This window comes from Parambassis ranga, chromosome 2 (genome assembly GCF_900634625.1).
Source record: "Parambassis ranga chromosome 2, fParRan2.1, whole genome shotgun sequence".
NCBI lineage: Eukaryota > Metazoa > Chordata > Actinopteri > Ambassidae > Parambassis > Parambassis ranga.
The window spans coordinates 45,508,691-45,529,535 of record NC_041023.1 but is presented as its reverse complement, the minus strand read 5'-3'; the positions used below and the strand labels follow the sequence as shown (position 1 = coordinate 45,529,535).

Below are 20,845 nucleotides of genomic sequence, written 5' to 3'. Positions count from 1 at the left end.
ACTCATTTTTGCAACATGGACTTGAATGAATTTGTTAGGAAAATCACTTTTTGTGTGCAAATGAACCAATCTTGTTTCAATCAATGGGCCACATTTGTGGGACTATTTTGTAGTACGGTATGTAGTGTGGTGTATTCATTTATGCTGACCACTGTACTGAGACTGGTCAGAGATGAAGTGAACCAGTGGAGGGTTGTGTGTGAGAGGCCAGCTGAGATCAATCTGTCAGTGAGGGGGGAGTGAGAAGTTCTACTGAAAGCTGCATATCAGTCCAATACAATGAGAACAGTGAGGAGTCCATCTCTGCAAGATCATTAGTGATTTTCATGAAAGCTGTCTCAGTGCTGTGAAAGGGTCTGAAGACAGATTGGAATTATTCCTGAAGTTTAGGTTCAGTGAGGTGAGCATGAAGTTCAGAAGCAACAATGTTTTCAAGAAGAAATGGAAGATTGATATGAGACGTGGGTTATTAAAATCAGCAAGTTTTAAATGAGTTTTAATGAGTGTGTGTGTGTGTGTGTGTTCACTGAAGTGTGTCACTGTGTGCAGAAGCTGCAGCAGTCAGTTCCTCTTTAGCTGTGGGAGGTTTTTGTACGACTCTTTTTCACTGTGTGAACACAGCTTGACTGTTGATTTCATGATAACTCTGACAGTAATAAACTGCTGCATCTTCAGCCTGAACTCCTCTGATGGTCAGAGTGAAGTCAGTCTTTGATCCACTGCCTGAAAAACGATCTGGAATCCCTGATGCTCTCTGATCTGCTTTATAAATGAGAGGCTTTGGAGCTGCTGGTTCTTTCTGTTGGTACCAGGATAAGAGATCTTTACCACTGCTGCGTCCAACATAAACCTGTGGTCTGACTGTACATGTGATGGTGACGGTGTCTCCTGGAGCAGATCTCTGTGCTGCAGACTGAGTCACTGTGACCTGTCCTCTGGACTCTGAGGACACAGAGACAGAGACATAAAGCAGCGTCTTCACGTCAGAGGGACGGATGTTGACAGAGGACTTTGATTCTCTGGACTTTACCTGTGAAGCAGCAGCAGAGGAGAGTCCAGACCAGGACGCAGGTCAGAGTCATGTTTCTGATGAGGAGGATTTGTGCTGTGATGAAGGACAGCTGTCAGTCATCCAGTGTTCAGCTGTCAGGACTATAAAGTCTGTCAGAGCACTGGAGCATGCTGCTGCTGATGCAAAGTGGCTCTCTATGGAAATGATGGAAAGCTGGTTCGCCTCTCTCTCAGGCTGGCTGCAGTATTTTCTCCTGTGTGGTCGTCTGGGAAGTCTGCAGTTTGAAGGCAGCGAGCTTTGAGCTCCATGTCTTCAGTAATGAAATGCACTGTAAGACTCTGACAGGACTCTGCTTTACGGCTTGACCCTACATGTCTGTTGTAGCAGAGAGAAACTGTTTTCAGCTCCGCAGTGACTCTGTCTGTATTTTTTGCGTAGCTCCCGTGTGGCGACCTGTCTGAAATACAGACCCTTTCCAAAAAATTTGAATATCAAGGAAAAGTTCATTAATTTCCATAATTCCATTCAAAAAGTTAAACTTTCATAGATTATAGATTCTTAAACCACTTCACGTATTTATTTGTATATTTTTACATAATTTGGGATACCAGCTCATAAAACCCACGAAAACAAGAATTCAGAAAATTAGAATACTGTGAAGAAATCAGCCCAAATTGTGCAGGCCATGGATGTTTTAAACTGAGTGTCACCCACTAATCATCTACTGAACTTAAAGCACCTCCACAGATTTCCCCATGTGTCATTTATTTGCTTTAGTTCAGTTTAATATGGGGAAGACTGCAGACTTGACAACTGGCCAAAAGACCATCATTGATACCCTCCATATGGGTAAGCCACAAAAGTTCATAGCTAAGGAGGCTGGCTGTTCACAAAGTGCCGTGTCCAAGCATATCAATGGAAAGTCTAGTAGAAGGGCAAAATGTGGCAGGAGAAAATGCACCAGCACAAGAGATGACCGTGGGTTCAGCGGATTATCAAACAGGATTCTGTCAGAGATCCGGCAGAGATCCAGAAAGAGTGGAATGAGGCAGGAGTCACCACAGTCAAATACCACCACATTCAGAGGCATCCAGGAGATGGGCCACAACTGTCGGGTTCGTAGGAAGCATCTCAACTGGGATAAGGAGAAGAAGGACTGGACTGTTGGCCAGTGGTCCAAGTTCCTTCTCATTTTCCAATGAAAGTAAATTGTGCCTTTAAATTCGGGAAACAAGGTCCAAGGGTTTGGAGGAAGACGGGCGAGGAAAAGAACCCAAGCTGCTTGAGGTCAAGTGTGAAATGTCCACAGTCAGTGATGATTTGGGGTGCGATGTCCGGTGCAGGTGTTGGTAAACTCTGCTTTCTCAAATCCAGGGTCACCCCAAAAGTCTACCAGAATGTTTTGGAGGACTTCATGATTCCTTCTGCTGAGGATCTGTATGGAGATGCAGATTTCATCTTCCAGCAGGACCTGCCCCCCTCCCATACTGCCAGGAGCACCAAAACCTGGTTTAATGCACATGCCATCACAGTGCTTGACTGGCCAGCCAACTCACCAGACATAAACCCCATTGAGAATCTCTGAGGTATTCTTAAGAGGAAAATGAGGGACACCAGACACAAAAACAAAGAAGTATCAAGGACATGTGGGCTTCCATAACGCCCATGCAATGCCATGGCGCACCAAGGCAGTGATTAAGGCAAAGGGATTCCCAACCAAGTATTCACATATCGCTTAGACAGTACCATATTTTGATTGATTTGATCCTAATTTCTTTCTTTTCTCTGCTAAAACTGAGAAGTAAATGGTGATTTCTTTGTAGTATTCTAATTTTTTGAAATCCTGTTTTCGCGGGTTTATGAGCTGGGAGCCCAAATTATGTAAAAATAAACAAATAAATACTTGAAATCATTTAAAATGTGGGCCCTGAATCTATAATCTATGAAAGGTTAACTTTTTGCATGAAATTATGGAAATTAATGAACTTTTCCTTGATATTCAAATTTTTTGGAAAGGGTCTGTATGTACGGGGCGGCGTGCTGTACCACTTATCCAGTGTATTATTAAAGCAGTGAGGCCAGACTTGGTCGCCTTACTGAGGGACATCATGTCTTTCACAGTGACCTCCGTTACCACAACTTACATTCATTTTTAAATACGCATTTATATTCCTTCAAATAGAGACCTGGACCTGGATGCTGTTGTGGTTTGGACTTTGTGTTTTTGAACTGAGGAAGACGCTCAAGTCCAGTTACCTGGATTTAACCTCTTGGACACAACATGAAGGTTATCATCATAGAATACAACACAAACACACAACATGAACACAATGTGTTTTCATGACATCGTTCATCTTTCTTTAAACATTAATGTTCAGTTTTATTTGTTGACTTAAGTTCACAATCAGCTGTGTCTCTGAGTGTTTTCACCATAAACCAGAAATGATCACTAGTTTCAGTGTGTGTGAAATGAACTGATCAGCCGACAGAGGTTCACTCTGATGTTTGAAAATGATTTTCATTCAGTGTAAATATGAATTGTTGTATTTTCAGAGTAAATTGCTGCAGTTTTTATTCAGACCTTTGTTAGAGTGCAGCTGCTGACCAGTTCCTCTTTAGCTGTGGGAGGTTTTTGTACGACTCTTTTTCACTGTGTAAGTGGGAAGCTGTTGCGCTGCTGACAGTAATAAACTCCTGAATCTTCAGCCTGAATGTCTCTGATGTTCAGAGTGAAGTCAGTGTTACTGTATGTTGCACTGAAACGATCAGAAACTCCAGACTGACGTGCTGTTGTGTCAGCAATGAGGAGTTTAGGAGCCTCTCCAGGTTTCTGCTGGTACCAGTTCATGTCGTCGCCTATGAGTGTGGAGGACTGACATCTGATGTTGACGGTCTGACCTGGAGCAGCAGACTGAGGTCCAGCAGACTGAGTCAGGGTGATTTCTCCTGATGAACCTGGAAGACATGAGGAAGAGGAGAAGATCAACATCCAGACAGAAGAGGATTCTGTGACATGGAGAAGAGCTGGAAGAAGGTCAGTGCTGCTCCTTCCAGTCTCCCTCCATCACCACAGCATCATGCTGCCCCCTGAAGCAAAGCTCTCAGCACAGAGTCTCACCCTGAACCAGGAGCCACAGAGCGGCCAGCAGCAGAGTCTCTGACATCATCATGGTTTCCTGGACAGCCGCTGATGGACGCTGGACTCTTTAAGGGCTGGGAGCAGAGAGGCAGGACACTCATATGCAAAGACTCGGAGTCAGTCAGCTGGAGCTGTTTCCTCCTCACTGATCACAGCACACACACTTTAAAACAGAGGTGTTAATCTGCTGGTCCAAAGACCACTTCTGGTCCACTGCTGTCCTTCATCTGGTCTCCACCTGATGTCCAAAACACAGGGGACAGTAAGGTCAAAGGTCAAAGGTTGGTTCCCTGGCTGTTGTTGGTGAGCAGAGAGCAGATTCTCTGAGCTTCATTTGTTTTGGATGCTGCAGTATTTTCATGTGCAGTGTTGTTTAGTGGAAGCGCTGCAGGTCTTATATATGAAGAAAAGGTCTGCGTCCTAAAGGAGTAAAAATCAAGCGCCATCACTCGACTAAACACAGAGAACAGTATGAAAGTAGCAGAGAGGACAAAACCAGCCGCACAGCTACAGAGAGGACCAACATCTCAGTAAAGTCTTTCACATAAAACAGACACCTGCACTTTCCTGTAGTGTGTAAACACTGAAGGGGCCCTCATATGGGAGGACAACAGCAGCAGAGGCCCCCAGAAGTCAGTCTGAGTCTGAGACTCCTGATTTAAACCATCTCTGTGTGAACACTGTGAGAATCTGGAGCAGAAGACGAGACAGAAGAAAGAAGAGGAAGATGGTTGATGTTTCTGAGGTGAAAACAGGCAGAGCAGGTGATGGTGTTGATGTGTGAATATAATGACAGGGTGCTGTCCAGTGGTGATGGAGAGACTGTCAGCTTTGTTCAGTGTGGATTTGGTGCTTGAGTGACTTGAGTTTTATTGCTGTTTAATTTGAAGAAGTTGGAGGAGAACCAACATGTAGTTTCTTTACAGGTGATAAGGGAGGATGGAGGAAGGACACTGGCTGGTCTGGAGGAGATGTAGAGCTGGGTGTCATCAGCATAACAATGAAAATGTGACAAAGGGGAAGGAGGGAAATAATAAATAAAACAGTGCCCAGGACGGAGCCTTGGGGGACACCTGAGGAGACAGAGGAATGCTGGGATGAAGTTGGACCAAGCTGAATACACTGAGAGTGGTCAGATGTGAAGTGAACCAGTGGAGGGTTGTGTGTGAGAGGCCAGCTGAGATCAATCTGTCAATGAGGGGGGAGTGAGAAGTTCTACTGAAAGCTGCATATCAGTCCAATACAATGAGAACAGTGAGGAGTCCATCTCTGCAAGATCATTAGTGATTTTAATGAAAGCTGTCTCAGTGCTGTGAAGGGGTCTGAAGACAGATTGGAATTATTCCTGAAGTTTAGTTTCAGTGAGGTGAGCATGAAGTTCAGAAGCAACAATGTTTTCAGGAAGAAATGGAAGATTGATATGAGACGTGGGTTATTAAAATCAGCAAGTTTTAAATGAGTTTTAATGAGTGTGTGTGTGTGTTCACTTAAGTGTGTCACTATGTGCAGAAGCTGCAGCAGTCAGTTCCTCTTTAGCTGTGGGAGGTTTTTGTACGACTCTTTTTCACTGTGTGAACACTCGCTGACTGTTGATGTTATGTCCACTCATACAGTAATAAACTGCTGCATCTTCAGCCTGAACTCCTCTGATGGTCAGAGTGAAGTCAGTCTTTGATCCACTGCCTGAAAAACGATCTGAAATCCCTGATTCTCTGTGATCTGCCCAATAAATGAGCAGTTTAGGAGCTTCTGGTTCTTTCTGTTGGTACCAGTGTAACAGATCTTTACGACTGCTGCTTCCAACAGCAACCTGTGGTCTGACTCTACATGTGATGGTGACGGTGCCTCCTGGAGCAGATCTCTGTGCTGCAGACTGATTCACTGTGACCTGTCCTCTGGACTCTGAGGACACAGAGACAGAGACATAAAGCAGCGTCTTCACGTCAGAGGGTCGGATGTTGACAGAGGACTTTGATTCTCTGGACTTTACCTGTGAAGCAGCAGCAGAGGAGAGTCCAGACCAGGACGCAGGTCAGAGTCATGTTTCTGATGAGGAGGGTTTGTGCTGTGATGAAGGACAGCTGTCAGTCATCCAGTGTTCAGCTGTCAGGACTATAAAGTCTGTCAGAGCACTGGAGCATGCTGCTGCTGATGCAAAGTGGCTCTATGGAAATGATGGAAAGCTGGTTCGCCTCTCTCTCAGGCTGGCTGCAGTATTTTCTCCTGTGTGGTCGTCTGGGAAGTCTGCAGTTTGAAGGCAGCGAGCTTTGATCTCCATGTCTTCAGTAATGAAATGCACTGTAAGACTCTGACAGGACTCTGCTTTACAGCTTGACCCTACATGTCTGTTGTAGCAGAGAGAAACTGTTTTCAGCTCCGCAGTGACTCTGTCTGTATTTTTTGCGTAGCTCCCGTGTGGCGACCTGTCTGAAATACAGACCCTTTCCAAAAAATTTGAATATCAAGGAAAAGTTCATTAATTTCCATAATTCCGTTCAAAAAGTTAAACTTTCATAGATTATAGATTTGGGGCCCACATCTTAAACAATTTCAATGATGGTCTTTTGGCCAGTTGTCAAGTCTGCAGTCTTCCCCATATTAAACTGAACTAAAGCAAATAAATGACACCTGGGGAAATCTGTGGAGGTGCTTTAAGTTCAGTTCTGAATTCCTTTTTTCGTGGGTTTATGAGCTGGGAGCCCAAATTATGTAAAAATAAACAAATAAATACTTGAAATCATTTAAAATGTGGGCCCTGAATCTATAATCTATGAAAGGTTAACTTTTTGCATGAAATTATGGAAATTAATGAACTTTTCCTTGATATTCAAATTTTTTGGAAAGGGTCTGTATGTACGGGGCGGCGTGCTGTACCACTTATCCAGTGTATTATTAAAGCAGTGAGGCCAGACTTGGTCGCCGTACTGCTGGACATCATGTCTTTCACAGTGACCTCTGTTACTTAAAATCAATTAAATGAAGTTACTTAATTAAAAACCCATGTTATAAAGCAGCTGGGTCACATGTATTGACCTTCATGTCGGTGTTAACACGCTACACACAGCTGCTAAATAATATGACTGTTTGTGCATCATATTCATTTGACTTCTTTGACTGTGAGGCTGAACGTTTGCTGTTAATCCAGATGATGGTGCTGAAATATTCTCACAGACTTGGTGCTGCTGCCACAGAGCAGAGGAAGGTGTTGTGTAAATCTCTGCGTGTGCACAACTTACATTCATTTTTAAATACGCATTTATATTCCTTCAAGTAGAGACCTGGACCTGGATGCTGTTGTGGTTTGGACTGTGTGTTTTTGAACTGAGGAAGACACTCAGGGGGACACGTCTTCAGAAAGATCCACAAGTCCAGTTACCTTGATTTAACCTCTTGGACACAACATGAAGGTTATCATCATAGAATACAACACAAACACACAACATGAACACAATGTGTTTTCATGACATCGTTCATCTTTCTTTAAACATTAATGTTCAGTTTTATTTGTTGACTTAAGTTCACAATCAGCCGTGTCTCTGAGTGTTTTCACCATGAACCAGAAATGATCACTAGTTTCAGTGTGTGTGAAATGAACTGATCAGCCGACAGAGGTTCACTCTGATGTTTGAAAATGATTTTCATTCAGTGTAAATATGAATTGTTGTATTTTCAGAGTAAATTGCAGCAGTTTTCATTCAAACCTTTGTTAGAGTGCAGCTGCTGATCAGTTCCTCTTTAGCTGTGGGAGGTTTTTGTACGACTCTTTTTCACTGTGTGAACACATGCTGACTGTTGATGTTGTTATAACTCATGCAGTAATAAAGTGCTGCATCTTCAGCCTGAACTCCTCTGATGGTCAGAGTGAATTTAGACTTTGATCCACTGCCTGAAAAACGATCTGGAATCCCTGATGCTCTCTGATCTGCCCAATAAATGAGCAGTTTATGAGCTGCTGGTTCTTTCTGTTGGTACCAGGATAAGGAGCCAGAATCCTGACTGGTGGAACATGTGATGGTGATGGTGCCTCCTGGAGCAGAGCTCTGTGCTGCAGACTGAGTCACTGTGACCTGTCCTCTGGACTCTGAGGACACAGAGACAGAGACATAAAGCAGCGTCTTCACGTCAGAGGGACGGATGTTGACAGAGGACTTTGATTCTCTGGACTTTACCTGTGAAGCAGCAGCAGAGGAGAGTCCAGACCAGGACGCAGGTCAGAGTCATGTTTCTGATGAGGAGGGTTTGTGCTGTGATGAAGGACAGCTGTCAGTCATCCAGTGTTCAGCTGTCAGGACTATAAAGTCTGTCAGAGCACTGGAGCATGCTGCTGCTGATGCAAAGTGGCTCTATGGAAATGATGGAAAGCTGGTTTGCCTCTCTCTCAGGCTGGCTGCAGTATTTTCTCCTGTGTGGTCGTCTGGGAAGTCTGCAGTTTGAAGGCAGCGAGCTTTGAGCTCCAGGTCTTCTAGGCATGGAATGAACAAGTTGGTGACATATTGCAACATCTGTCTTTTTCCATTTTTCAAGAATAACCTCTTTCAGAGCCTGGATGCTGGATGGAGAGTGATGCTCAACTTGTGCTTCCGCTTCTTTTAAACACGTTTTGCTAAAAAAAAATAGCATTTTTTTTAGAAAATATCCGAGTTGTCATTTTATGCAAAAAGTAAATGTCATTTGATTAATTTAAATAAAAACGGTGGTGCCCTCCCCCTCATATTATCAGTCTGTTTTAAATTGATCGAGTGGCATCAAGCATGACGGTCATTGGTCCAATGGCAACATGAAATCCTACTGGTGTCGGGGTGAAAATCCCCTTGTTTCCTTCTGATCTCCCCCTGAATTAGTTTGTAAGGAAGGAGCGGATAAATTCTGGTCTCAAAATTATAATTTATTAAACAATGAGGCAAATTCTGAGTCGCAGAGCTCTGGGTTGTTGCACACACAGAACCAAACAAGAACAACACAAGAACAGGACAACCAACAAGAACAAACAACCACACAGCAACAACGAACAATGCAACAACTGGACATGGAATTCACACATTGATATACCCCATGGGCGTTCCTGCCTGCCGGCCCACAGGGGCATCTACCGCCCCCCTGCAGACCCTGGTTCATACAGCGAATAGACCATTAGTGTTTACTGCCAAATAAGGTAAAACTTCAATTCCTCAAATCTCATAGGTTGTGAGTCCAATCTGGGGGTGACCATAAAACTGGGTACTCAGGAGAAAAACACATTCCTTTAGAATCTGGCTTTTATCAGGTCAAAGGTGCTGCTGTCCTGAGTCTGAATTTATGACCATCTCGTACCAACCGGAGCTCTCTCCAGAGAACAGAAAAACAACTGATCTCATCTGCCACAGCCTGAACTGCAGAAAACAACGTTATATGACATACTATGAAATTACTTATTAACCTTTTGTATACATTCAGTATCCGCAAATGACTTTGATTTTCTATAAAATTTCCTAACACATAAACACTTATGAAAATCACATTATTAAGCGATAAACACATATAAACATGAATACTTATATATCTGAACACACTGCATGTTAACACCATGCAGAATAAATTCTTTCACCCAACAATTCCCTCTTTTGAGCTCTTATAAGAGCTCACAACAAATCTTCCTCGTCGTCACCTGGCACGGGCACCTCTGCTGCCAGCAGAGGCATCTGATATGAAGGAGAATGAAAACCTGAATCCTGCTTTTCAATTGCTGACACAATTAACCTGTAACCTAAACAGTGCACACAGGGAATATAACAACAACAACCACATATAGTCAAAATACCCAAGAATGCTGCAAAAGAAGTGATTAGTGACATACCATACTACCGCCTTCCAGGGTCCCAGCACCCTAATCAGCCAGTCGTCCAGGGGGTTATCTATCCCTGAGTGCTCATGCAACATACTGGAAAGAGTTCTCAAACCTTCTAAAGCTTTAGTGACCTTACCGTCGGGAGCAGTGTTTTTGGGAATGAACGTACAACACATTTCATCAAACATAGCACATACACCTCCTTTCTCTGCCAATAACATATCCAAAGTCATCCGGTCCTGTACTGAAATCAAATCCCCATGCATCGTCTGGATATAATGGGGCAGGTTCAGTGCACAGGTGGGGCCTCGCTGATGCACAGGCAACACAACCTGACATATTTTGCTCCCTCACCTGTTTTACCATCCGAGCCAAATATTATCATCCTCATATCCAGTAGATTACGCTAATACAGCAAACGGGGTGAGCTTATGGACTACAATGTCGGGTTAGGAGTCCCAACATTGGCCAGGCACTCCGGAAGATTTAACATAAGGGTTGTGGTCCAGGCCAGTAATTGATAACATAATGGGATTCTGCGTGCAGCTCCAATCTCTTTGTATATGGAAATACCCACTGAACAAGATCCGCCCGCCTGAGGTGGTTTTAGCTTTTTTAGGTGCCCAATTTGTGTGCTGCCACCCCAATCCACAAACTTCTCCATACTGTCTCCACGACACATTATATCCCCCGCAGTTGATTACTGCGCACAAATCAAAGATAAAAGAGAACTCTGAACCCTTATAGTAGTCTAACTCTATACCTCCCCGTTTCTCACACATGCATCTCCTCCTGTCCCTGGTGCTCTCCTCACCCTGCGTGTGCTGGGCCCTGGATTTGATATACCATTGGATCCTGGAAAACTGACAAAATAATTATGTACACACAAAAATAAAGTCAAAGATACTAATTACAGACATGAAAACACAAGCTCCCAACACCCTCCAGTTACCCCACAGTCCCATCTTGTCAGCCGGAGTTTTCTTAATACAGGAACTAGAACCTCTGCTCCTGAAACTTTAGACCTTCCTCTCGACAGCTGACCTTACTGATGACTGTGGTTCGTTTCCTGGTGGGGTGATGCGCTTAACTTCGCCTATCACCCTTAGTTGGAGTGATGCGCTTAACTTCGCCTATCACTCTTAGTCCCACGCTGATCCTGATGATTGCTCATGTATGTGTATTCACCGTCTCATCCTCTTCAACCAAGTAGGGTAGACTACCTACTGGTCACACTCCTGGTTTCAGGGGATTATTCTGCCCCTTTCATTTTATCCTCCTCCTGCTGCTGTTGGATGTCGCTCAGCGTTCTCCCTGGTTCTGTAGCTGGGGTGCACTGGCTCCAGTGATACCAGGTGTCTCCTTTGCCTTTCAGCCGCACCGCGTGGGAGGTGCGCTCCACCACCTGGTAAGGACCTGTCCACTGTGGCTCCGACCACTTTCTCTTTATCACCTTCAGGAGGACCCACTCAGCTGTGTGTGGCTCCTTCTGGACTCTCCATCTCTCCTTTCTCCTGTAATACAAATACTAACACCAAAGCTTTAAATTCATTATATTATGGTTTATATTAATACCATACTGCATACTTCTTCAGTCTCAGCCGGCCAGCTGGTCCAGGAAACTGTCGACCTGTAAGAAGCTCATAGGGTGTACATTATATGGCGTTATTAACAGAACATCAATACAATAGACAATACTTGAACCCATATAAATTTGGTCTGTGCACAGATTTTAGCCAATTTTTGTTTTAGGTTGTAGTTTCATCCTTTCCACTTTTCCCTGTAACTGTGATTGATACACTGCACCATACCTATGTTTTAGGCCTAAAGCCTGCTCCACCTTTTCCAGGTCTGAACTCTTAAAATGAGATCCATTCTGGGAATCCATGCTGTGGAATGTAATAGTTAATCAAACAGTTTATCGTCCGGTTTAAAACTCAAATACAATAATACCTGTCTCACCCTCTTTTTTCTGAAACAGAACACCATTCACAACTCCACCTGTTTCAGAAACATCAAGATAAAATGGGACTAAGTGATCTAGGAGAACCAGATCGTTATAGAAGTTGAGACAATGAAAGAGACAAGAGTACAGGAGGCACAAAACCTACATCAGTAAATGATGAAGACCAGATGTTATGTGGTAGTGTGGCTAACATCTCCTGAGCCTTATTATGCCTCTACTGTATGAATGGCAACATAATAAGCTTTAAAGGATGAAGAATTCTAAACACCTATCCTCTGTGCCTATTCATTAGAAATAGCTTTACATTTCCTAACCATGGAGCCTAATTCTTTAATATTATGTGTGGTACAATGACTAAGCAAACAAGTGGCACACTATCATCTGCCATTTTGAGCCATTTAAAACTGTTCTGGTGTTAACTATACATCAGCAGCTACTCCCTCCTCAGTCACAAACAATTTATCTGCTGTGATGGACCAATGTAGTCCCTCTCATTAGGAGGTAGAACCTCTCCTGATAGGAGAGATCCTCACACCTGTCATAGAAGAGAATAACCTACAGGGATCAGTGGACAGCCTATAGGGTCAGAAAGACATTATCCAGGGTTTCCACAGCTGGAATAGACTGAGGAGACCGCCCCCTTAAGGAGACTCAGGTAAAAACGAGTCCAGCAGATATCTTCACAAGACATCTGTATCATAGTGGTTCTCATCAGCCACTGTCCAGCTACTCCAACACTCTGGGAGCATAAAAAGTCTGTCCAGTAAGAAAAGTCACCATTAATCCATCTGGGGAGCACATAATGGAGGTTCCAGTTTTGATCAACAAGTCTCTGCCCATCAAATTCACTGGTGATGAGCTGGAGCAAATGAAACAATGTCTGTGGTGCTGCTAACACAGTTTCACAAGTTCTGTGAATGGCAAAGGTTTCCCAAAAGAAGCCAACCGACGAAACGATGTGAGATGCCGGTGTGATCTTTGACAGCCATTTCCCTGGGGAGGATACCAGGGAGCCCCTTGTGGTCACTGACGGGGCTGCTTGTAGTGACAGTCTCTTTCCCAGTGGCCAGGTTTTCCACAATAGAAGCAGTCACCTCCACTCAAACCGCTGTATCCACCCTTTCCATGCCCCCCTCCCCTACGGCCACCCTCTTTTCCCCTCCAGTTACCTCCTCTATGATATTGACCCCACCCACCTTGATAGTGGGGGCGGGTGACCCAAGATGGGGTTAAATACATATCAAGATTTCCCACAACTGGGGACTGTGGCTGAGGTGGGGGAGCAGGCTGAGGCTGAACCACCCTCTGTGATGCAGGGGTGTATTTCTTCATTTTCCTCTGATATGCTGCTTTCTTTCTAGCTTGAGCTAACTGCAGCTTTAATAATTGTGTCTGCAGCCCTTTCATCTCCATGGTCTCTGTGTCTGTGTGTAAATTCATATGGTGTACAACATGTCTCTCCCAAGCAATAGAGTCACTTCCTGGTAAATCAGGGTCATTTTTCAGGGCCTGCTGAAGCAACAGGGGAAGCCCCTCCTCTGTTGCCTGTCTATACCAGTGCTGCTGGGCACCAAGTTGACTAGAGTTCACTCCTGTCTGTCTGTCTGTTACTCGCCCCCTCCCATCAGGGACAGTCATGATGGGGTACATCCCAGGAAGTGGGGTCTGAGGCGAAGCAGAAGCTACAGCAGAGGCTGGTGAATAGGCAGGCGGTATCTCCGCCCCCTGAGTTCCCTCACTCTCTACTTCCTGTTTAATGTCAGTGGTACTACCAGACTTCTTACAATCATCATCTATGCAGTACAGATATGCCTGATATAGAATCTTACGTCTCTCCTCATCAGCCTTCACTGCCTCCTCCAACTCAACTGTCTCTAACACTAATAATCTAATAATCTCCTCCTCTCTCTCTCTCTAGTTTAACTCTATTCTCCACTGTTGCAATCACACTTTTTAGTGGCTTTTTATCATCTCCTTTCACTCCCTGCTCTGTCATTGCTGTACACACTGCTGCTTCCATCTCAGCTGCAGCCTTCTGTTGTCCCTCTGGTCCTGCCTGTCCGCAGCAATGGCTCAACATCTTACTCATCTGTTCATCAATTGTCTTCCACGTAGACATGATTACCACTCACCAAATCCTTCTTGCGTACCTGCTGTATGTTAAAAATGTACCTTCTATATGTGCCTTCTCCTATCCCTCACTGTGACTCTGGCAACAGAGTCACACACCTTCACTTAAACACACTTTCACACACACACACACACAGACACTCATTCAACCTGCAACACACACACTTAGGCCTACACACACACACTCACTTCTCCGACGGCACGGAGTAAACACCTTTCCTCGACGGCGCAAGGTCAAAACAATTAAACACAATTTTCAATACATAAAACACAACTTAAACAATAGGCTATATATTTTCTTCTCTTTTCTCTTTTCTCTTTTCTCGTGATCCTTTTTTTGTCTTTATTATTTTGTGATCACTGTGACACTTTTCCTCTGTGTGACCCTTTTTTTTTATTTTTTAAGCTTTAGGCGGTCATCACTGTCGTTTCAGGGGTCATCAAATCCCACGGGCTTTCAACCGAGCTTTATCTATATTTGCGTCCAAATATAGCGGGGGATGCCACTCCCAATGACATAACGCTCATTCACGTTATTGTATTAACCCTTTTTTTATTCTTTTTATTTTTAATTGGTTAATATCTCTCTCAGTGTCACTTTTCCTTTTTCTCTTTTACTTCATCTCATTTTCTCTTTTACTTCATCTCATTTTCTCTTTTACTTCATCTCATTTTACTTCACTTATTAAGACTTACAATCTGCCTCTTACAATTTGAACTCTAAAACACCGTACCCATCCCAGTGACTACTTAATTTAGATTGTCCAATGTGCAGAATTTTGATTAAACAGGTATCTGCTTACCTTGTTATTATTGGCCAGCCAGTAGTCACTCCGTCAGGCAAGATGTCATTTGACCCACACTCCTTCGTGTCCCTGTTCGGGCGCCAAATTGTCGGGGTGAAAATCCCCTTGTTTCCTTCTGATCTCCCCCTGAATTAGTTTGTAAGGAAGGAGCGGATAAATTCTGGTCTCAAAATTATAATTTATTAAACAATGAGGCAAATTCTGAGTCGCAGAGCTCTGGGTTGTTGCACACACAGAACCAAACAAGAACAACACAAGAACAGGACAACCAACAAGAACAAACAACCACACAGCAACAACGAACAATGCAACAACTGGACATGGAATTCACACATTGATATACCCCATGGGCGTTCCTGCCTGCCGGCCCACAGGGGCATCTACCGCCCCCCTGCAGACCCTGGTTCATACAGCGAATAGACCATTAGTGTTTACTGCCAAATAAGGTAAAACTTCAATTCCTCAAATCTCATAGGTTGTGAGTCCAATCTGGGGGTGACCATAAAACTGGGTACTCAGGAGAAAAACACATTCCTTTAGAATCTGGCTTTTATCAGGTCAAAGGTGCTGCTGTCCTGAGTCTGAATTTATGACCATCTCGTACCAACCGGAGCTCTCTCCAGAGAACAGAAAAACAACTGATCTCATCTGCCACAGCCTGAACTGCAGAAAACAACGTTATATGACATACTATGAAATTACTTATTAACCTTTTGTATACATTCAGTATCCGCAAATGACTTTGATTTTCTATAAAATTTCCTAACACATAAACACTTATGAAAATCACATTATTAAGCGATAAACACATATAAACATGAATACTTATATATCTGAACACACTGCATGTTAACACCATGCAGAATAAATTCTTTCACCCAACACTGGTCAGTGGAGTGAAGAGGTCAACCAATCTACATGAACATAAACATCAGCCACACTCAGACCGGCAGTTGTTGGAGGTTTTGACGTATCAGCCCGCTGACCTGGCTTTTACTGACGGTGGCCTGATCCTCAGTGTTCAGTCCAAGAGAAGCTCACAGATAAACACTGCTGCTGAGCACAGGTCATTTCCATGAACGGAACACTGTGCTGTTCTGTCTGAACTGAATCACTGTGACGAAGTAATAATGACTGATTCATTCACCTGATGAACATGTTAGAGAGAAACGTTTGATAGACCTACACTCATGTCCCTGTGTGTGTGTGAGCGCACAATGTGCACCTTTAGGTGAGGGCAGGGTTCTAGTCATTGAGATTCTGCCTGCATTATTTTACAGTAAGTTGGATTCTAGTGTTGGGTTAATCACATGTCTGTTGGTATTGAATGGCCAGTCTATGCTGTTGCCTGATTGCACTCTTTGCTTGTTTGTGTTACTTTGTTTAGTTATTTAGAGCTGCAGCAAAGTTACGTGTGCTTATGACGTGTTTTTCTTGCATGTGGCAGTCTGAACGTTAAGATTCTAGGGAGGTTGTGAATTGGGCTGTTGTTTTTCGCATTGGGCGGGTTTTACGTTCAGTTTGGGCTGGAAACTGTCACTCAGATCTGGCAACCCTGACCCCAACACCAGCAGCACTCATGCAGCCCCACATGAGGACACTGCCACCACCATGGTTCACTGTAGGCACCATGCATTCTTCTTTGAAATCCTCACCTTTATGAAGCCATGCAGGTTTAAAACCATTAGTTCCAAAAACAGTGATCTTTGTCTCATCCCTCCAGAGTATAGAGTCCCAGTAGTCTTCATCTTTTTCAGCAAACAGTCACTCCAGTTTGCCTTTCTACTGCTTTAGCTAACTGCAGTGAACTTGCTGGTGATTTTCTTCAACCCCTCTCATCAGAAGACGCTCCTGTCGAGACGTTAACTTCCGTGGACGGCCTGGACGTCTCTGTAAGATGGTTGCACTTCCATCTTTCTTAAATGTTTGGATCACTTTTGCTGCAGTATTTTGACAGATATGTGAAGCATTGCTGATCTTCTTGTAGCCCTCACCTTTTTTGGTAAAGAAACATTTTCATATCTTCCATAGGGAGCCATTGCTGACAGCCTTTTATAGTCACCTGTCTGCTGGACACCTCTTTAATGAATCATTAGACTCACCTGTGGTTGAATGCCTGTTCATTAGAATTTTGTAGTTTTAAATGTGGCTTTTTCCCTAAGACTATAATTGGGGTGTACTCATTTTTGCAACATGGACTTGAATGAATTTGTTAGGAAAATCACTTTTTGTGTGCAAATGAACCAATCTTGTTTCAATCAATGAGCCACATTTGTGGGAGTATTTTGTAGTACGGTATGTAGTGTGGTGTATTCATTTATGCTGACCACTGTACTGAGAGTGGTCAGATATGAAGTGAACCAGTGGAGGGTTGTGTGTGAGAGGCCAGCTGAGATCAATCTGTCAGTGAGGGGGGAGTGAGAAGTTCTACTGAAAGCTGCATATCAGTCCAATACAATGAGAACAGTGAGGAGTCCATCTCTGCAAGATCATTAGTGATTTTAATGAAAGCTGTCTCAGTGCTGTGAAGGGGTCTGAAGACAGATTGGAATTATTCCTGAAGTTTAGGTTCAGTGAGGTGAGCATGAAGTTCAGAAGCAACAATGTTTTCAAGAAGAAATGGAAGATTGATATGAGACGTGGGTTATTAAAATCAGCAAGTTTTAAATGAGTTTTAATGAGTGTGTGTGTGTGTGTGTGTTCACTGAAGTGTGTCACTATGTGCAGAAGCTGCAGCAGTCAGTTCCTCTTTAGCTGTGGGAGGTTTTTGTACGACTCTTTTTCACTGTGTGAACACCCATTGACTGTTGATTTCATGATAACTCTGACAGTAATAAACTGCTGCATCTTCAGCCTGAACTCCTCTGATGGTCAGAGTGAAGTCAGTCTTTGATCCACTGCCTGAAAAACGATCTGGAATCCCTGATGCTCTCTGATCTGCTTTATAAATGAGAGGCTTTGGAGCTGCTGGTTCTTTCTGTTGGTACCAGTATAAAATATCTTTACCACTGCTGCGTCCAACATGAACCTGTGGTCTGACTGTACATGTGATGGTGACGGTGCCTCCTGGAGCAGATCTCTGTGCTGCAGACTGAGTCACGGTGACCTGTCCTCTGGACTCTGAGGACACAGAGACAGAGACATAAAGCAGCGTCTTCATATCAGAGGGACTGATGTTGACAGAGGACTTTGATTCTCTGGACTTTACCTGTGAAGCAGCAGCAGAGGAGAGTCCAGACCAGGACGCAGGTCAGAGTCATGTTTCTGATGAGGAGGATTTGTGCTGTGATGAAGGACAGCTGTCAGTCATCCAGTGTTCAGCTGTCAGGACTATAAAGTCTGTCAGAGCACTGGAGCATGTTGCTGCTGATGCAAAGTGGCTCTCTATGGAAATTAACAGACTGATAATCTGAAAAAGTCTCAGTGTTGATTTTTACTCTTTAAAATGTTGATTTTAAATGTGTTCTAAAAACATACAAAGTGTTGTGTTATGCAGACGATACAACTTTCTATCATGAAGCTCATTTTGACAGGAACTCTGTTCTGCTCAGCTGTTTTATTTTCTCCTTTAAACTTCATGTAGATGTGGACTGCTTCAGCACTGCTGTCAGTGTCAGACATCATTCATCTTTTTCAGACATTAATGATCTGTTTTTGTGTTGTCTCTTTTATTTATATACCACATTTAATGTCACAAACACAGACCCAGTGTGTCTGTCAGTTACACTCAGAATCTGAATATAATTCACATTTATTATAAACGTAAACCTCAGAGTAATAATATTTTTTATTGTAAATATGAATTGTTGTATTTTCAGAGTAAATTGCTGCAGTTTTTATTCAAACCGTTGTTAGAGTGCAGCTGCTGATCAGTTCCTCTTTAGCTGTGGGAGGTTTTTGTACGACTCTTTTTCACTGTGTGAACACTCTCCGACTGTTGATTTCATGATAACTCTGACAGTAATAAACTGCTTCATCTTCAGCCTGAACTCCTCTGATGGTCAGAGTGAAGTCAGAGTCTGTTTCACTGCCTGAAAAACGATCTGGAATCCCTGATGCTCTGTGATCTGCCCAATAAATGAGCAGTTTAGGAGCTTCTGGTTCTTTCTGTTGGTACCAGGATAAATGGTAACCACCATCATCAAAGTAAACATACTGACTGGGGGAACATGTGATGGTGACGGTGCCTCCTGGAGCAGAGCTCTGTGCTACAGACTGAGTCACTGTGACCTGTCCTCTGGACTCTGAGGACACAGAGACAGAGACATAAAGCAGCGTCTTCACGTCAGAGGGACGGATGTTGACAGAGGACTTTGATTCTCTGGACTTTACCTGTGAAGCAGCAGCAGAGGAGAGTCCAGACCAGGACGCAGGTCAGAGTCATGTTTCTGATGAGGAGGGTTTGTGCTGTGATGAAGGACAGCTGTCAGTCATCCAGTGTTCAGCTGTCAGGACTATAAAGTCTGTCAGAGCACTGGAGCATGCTGCTGCTGATGCAAAGTGGCTCTCTATGGAAATGATGGAAAGCTGGTTCGCCTCTCTCTCAGGCTGGCTGCAGTATTTTCTCCTGTGTGGTCTTCTGGGAAGTCTGCAGTTTGAAGGCAGCGAGCTTTGAGCTCCAGGTCTTCTAGGCATGGAATGAACAAGTTGGTGACATATTGCAACATCTGTCTTTTTCCATTCTTCAAGAATAACCTCTTTTAGAGCCTGGATGCTGGATGGAGAGTGATGCTCAACTTGTGCTTCCGCTTCTTTTAAACACGTTTTGCTAAAAAAAATAGCACTGGGCGGGTTAGTAAAATTTGGGCTGATTTTCACAGCATTTGGTGTTTTTTTTAGAAAATATCCGAGTTGTCATTTTATGCAAAAAGTAAATGTCAATTTGATTAATTGAAATAAAAACGGCGGTGCCCTCCCCCTCATATTATCAGTCTGTTTTAAATTGATCGAGTGGCATCAAGCATGACGGTCATTGGTCCAATGGCAACATGAAATCCTACTGGTCAGTGGAGTGAAGAGGTCAACCAATCTACATGAACATAAACATCAGCCACACTCAGACCGGCAGTTGTTGGAGGTTTTGACGTATCAGCCCGCTGACCTGGCTTTTACTGACGGTGGCCTGATCCTCAGTGTTCAGTCCAAGAGAAGCTCACAGATAAACACTGCTGCTGAGCACAGGTCATTTCCATGAACGGAACACTGTGCTGTTCTGTCTGAACTGAATCACTGTGACGAAGTAATAATGACTGATTCATTCACCTGATGAACATGTTAGAGAGAAACGTTTGATAGACCTACACTCATGTCCCTGTGTGTGTGTGTGAGTGCACAATGTGCACCTTTAGGCGAGGGCAGGGTTCTAGTCATTGAGATTCTGCCTGCATTATTTTACAGTAAGTTGGATTCTAGTGTTGGGTTAATCACATGTCTGTTGGTATTGAATGGTCAGTCTATGCTGTTGCCTGATTGCACTCTTTGCTTGTTTGTGTTACTTTGTTTAGTTATTTAGTGCTGCAGCAAAGTTACGTGTGCTTATGACGTGTTGTTCTTGCATATGGCAGTCTGAACGTTAAGATTCTAGGGAGGTTGTGATTTGGGCTGATGTTTTTCGCATTGGGCGGGTTTTACGTTCAGTTTGGGCTGGAAACTGTCACTCAGATCTGGCAACCCTGACCCCAACACCAGCAGCACTCATGCAGCCCCACATGAGGACACTGCCACCACCATGGTTCACTGTAGGCACCATGCATTCTTCTTTGAAATCCTCACCTTGACGACACCATACAGGTTTAAAACCATTCGTTCCAAAAACAGTGATCTTTGTCTCATCCCTCCAGAGTATAGAGTCCCAGTAGTCTTCATCTTTTTCAGCAAACGGTCACTCCAGTTTGGCTTTCTACTGCTTTAGTTAACTGCAGTGAACTTGCTGGCGATTTTCTTCAACCCCTCTCATCAGAAGACGCTC

The 20,845-nt window shown here is 43.7% G+C and overlaps 3 gene segments (V, D, J or C); all 3 read right to left on the bottom strand.

Annotated features, from left to right (window-relative positions):
• The window catches only part of LOC114449878 (Ig kappa chain V region Mem5-like), a 30,380-nt gene extending 26,198 nt beyond the window's left edge, over positions 1 to 4,182 (bottom strand). Inside the window, 2 exon segments of the V gene segment in view lie at positions 3,670 to 3,967; positions 4,131 to 4,182. Coding sequence covers positions 3,670 to 3,967; positions 4,131 to 4,182 — 350 coding nt within the window.
• Positions 4,183 to 5,715: 1,533 nt separating this feature from the next.
• On the bottom strand, positions 5,716 to 6,193 carry LOC114445151 (immunoglobulin kappa variable 6D-21-like). The segment is given in 2 exon segments: positions 5,716 to 6,053; positions 6,142 to 6,193. Coding segments are annotated over 2 exon segments (390 nt in total).
• Positions 6,194 to 17,659: 11,466 nt separating this feature from the next.
• LOC114445140 (Ig kappa chain V-VI region NQ2-48.2.2-like) lies at positions 17,660 to 18,137 on the bottom strand. The segment is given in 2 exon segments: positions 17,660 to 17,997; positions 18,086 to 18,137. Coding segments are annotated over 2 exon segments (390 nt in total).
• Between the last annotated feature and the right edge of the window lie 2,708 nt (positions 18,138 to 20,845).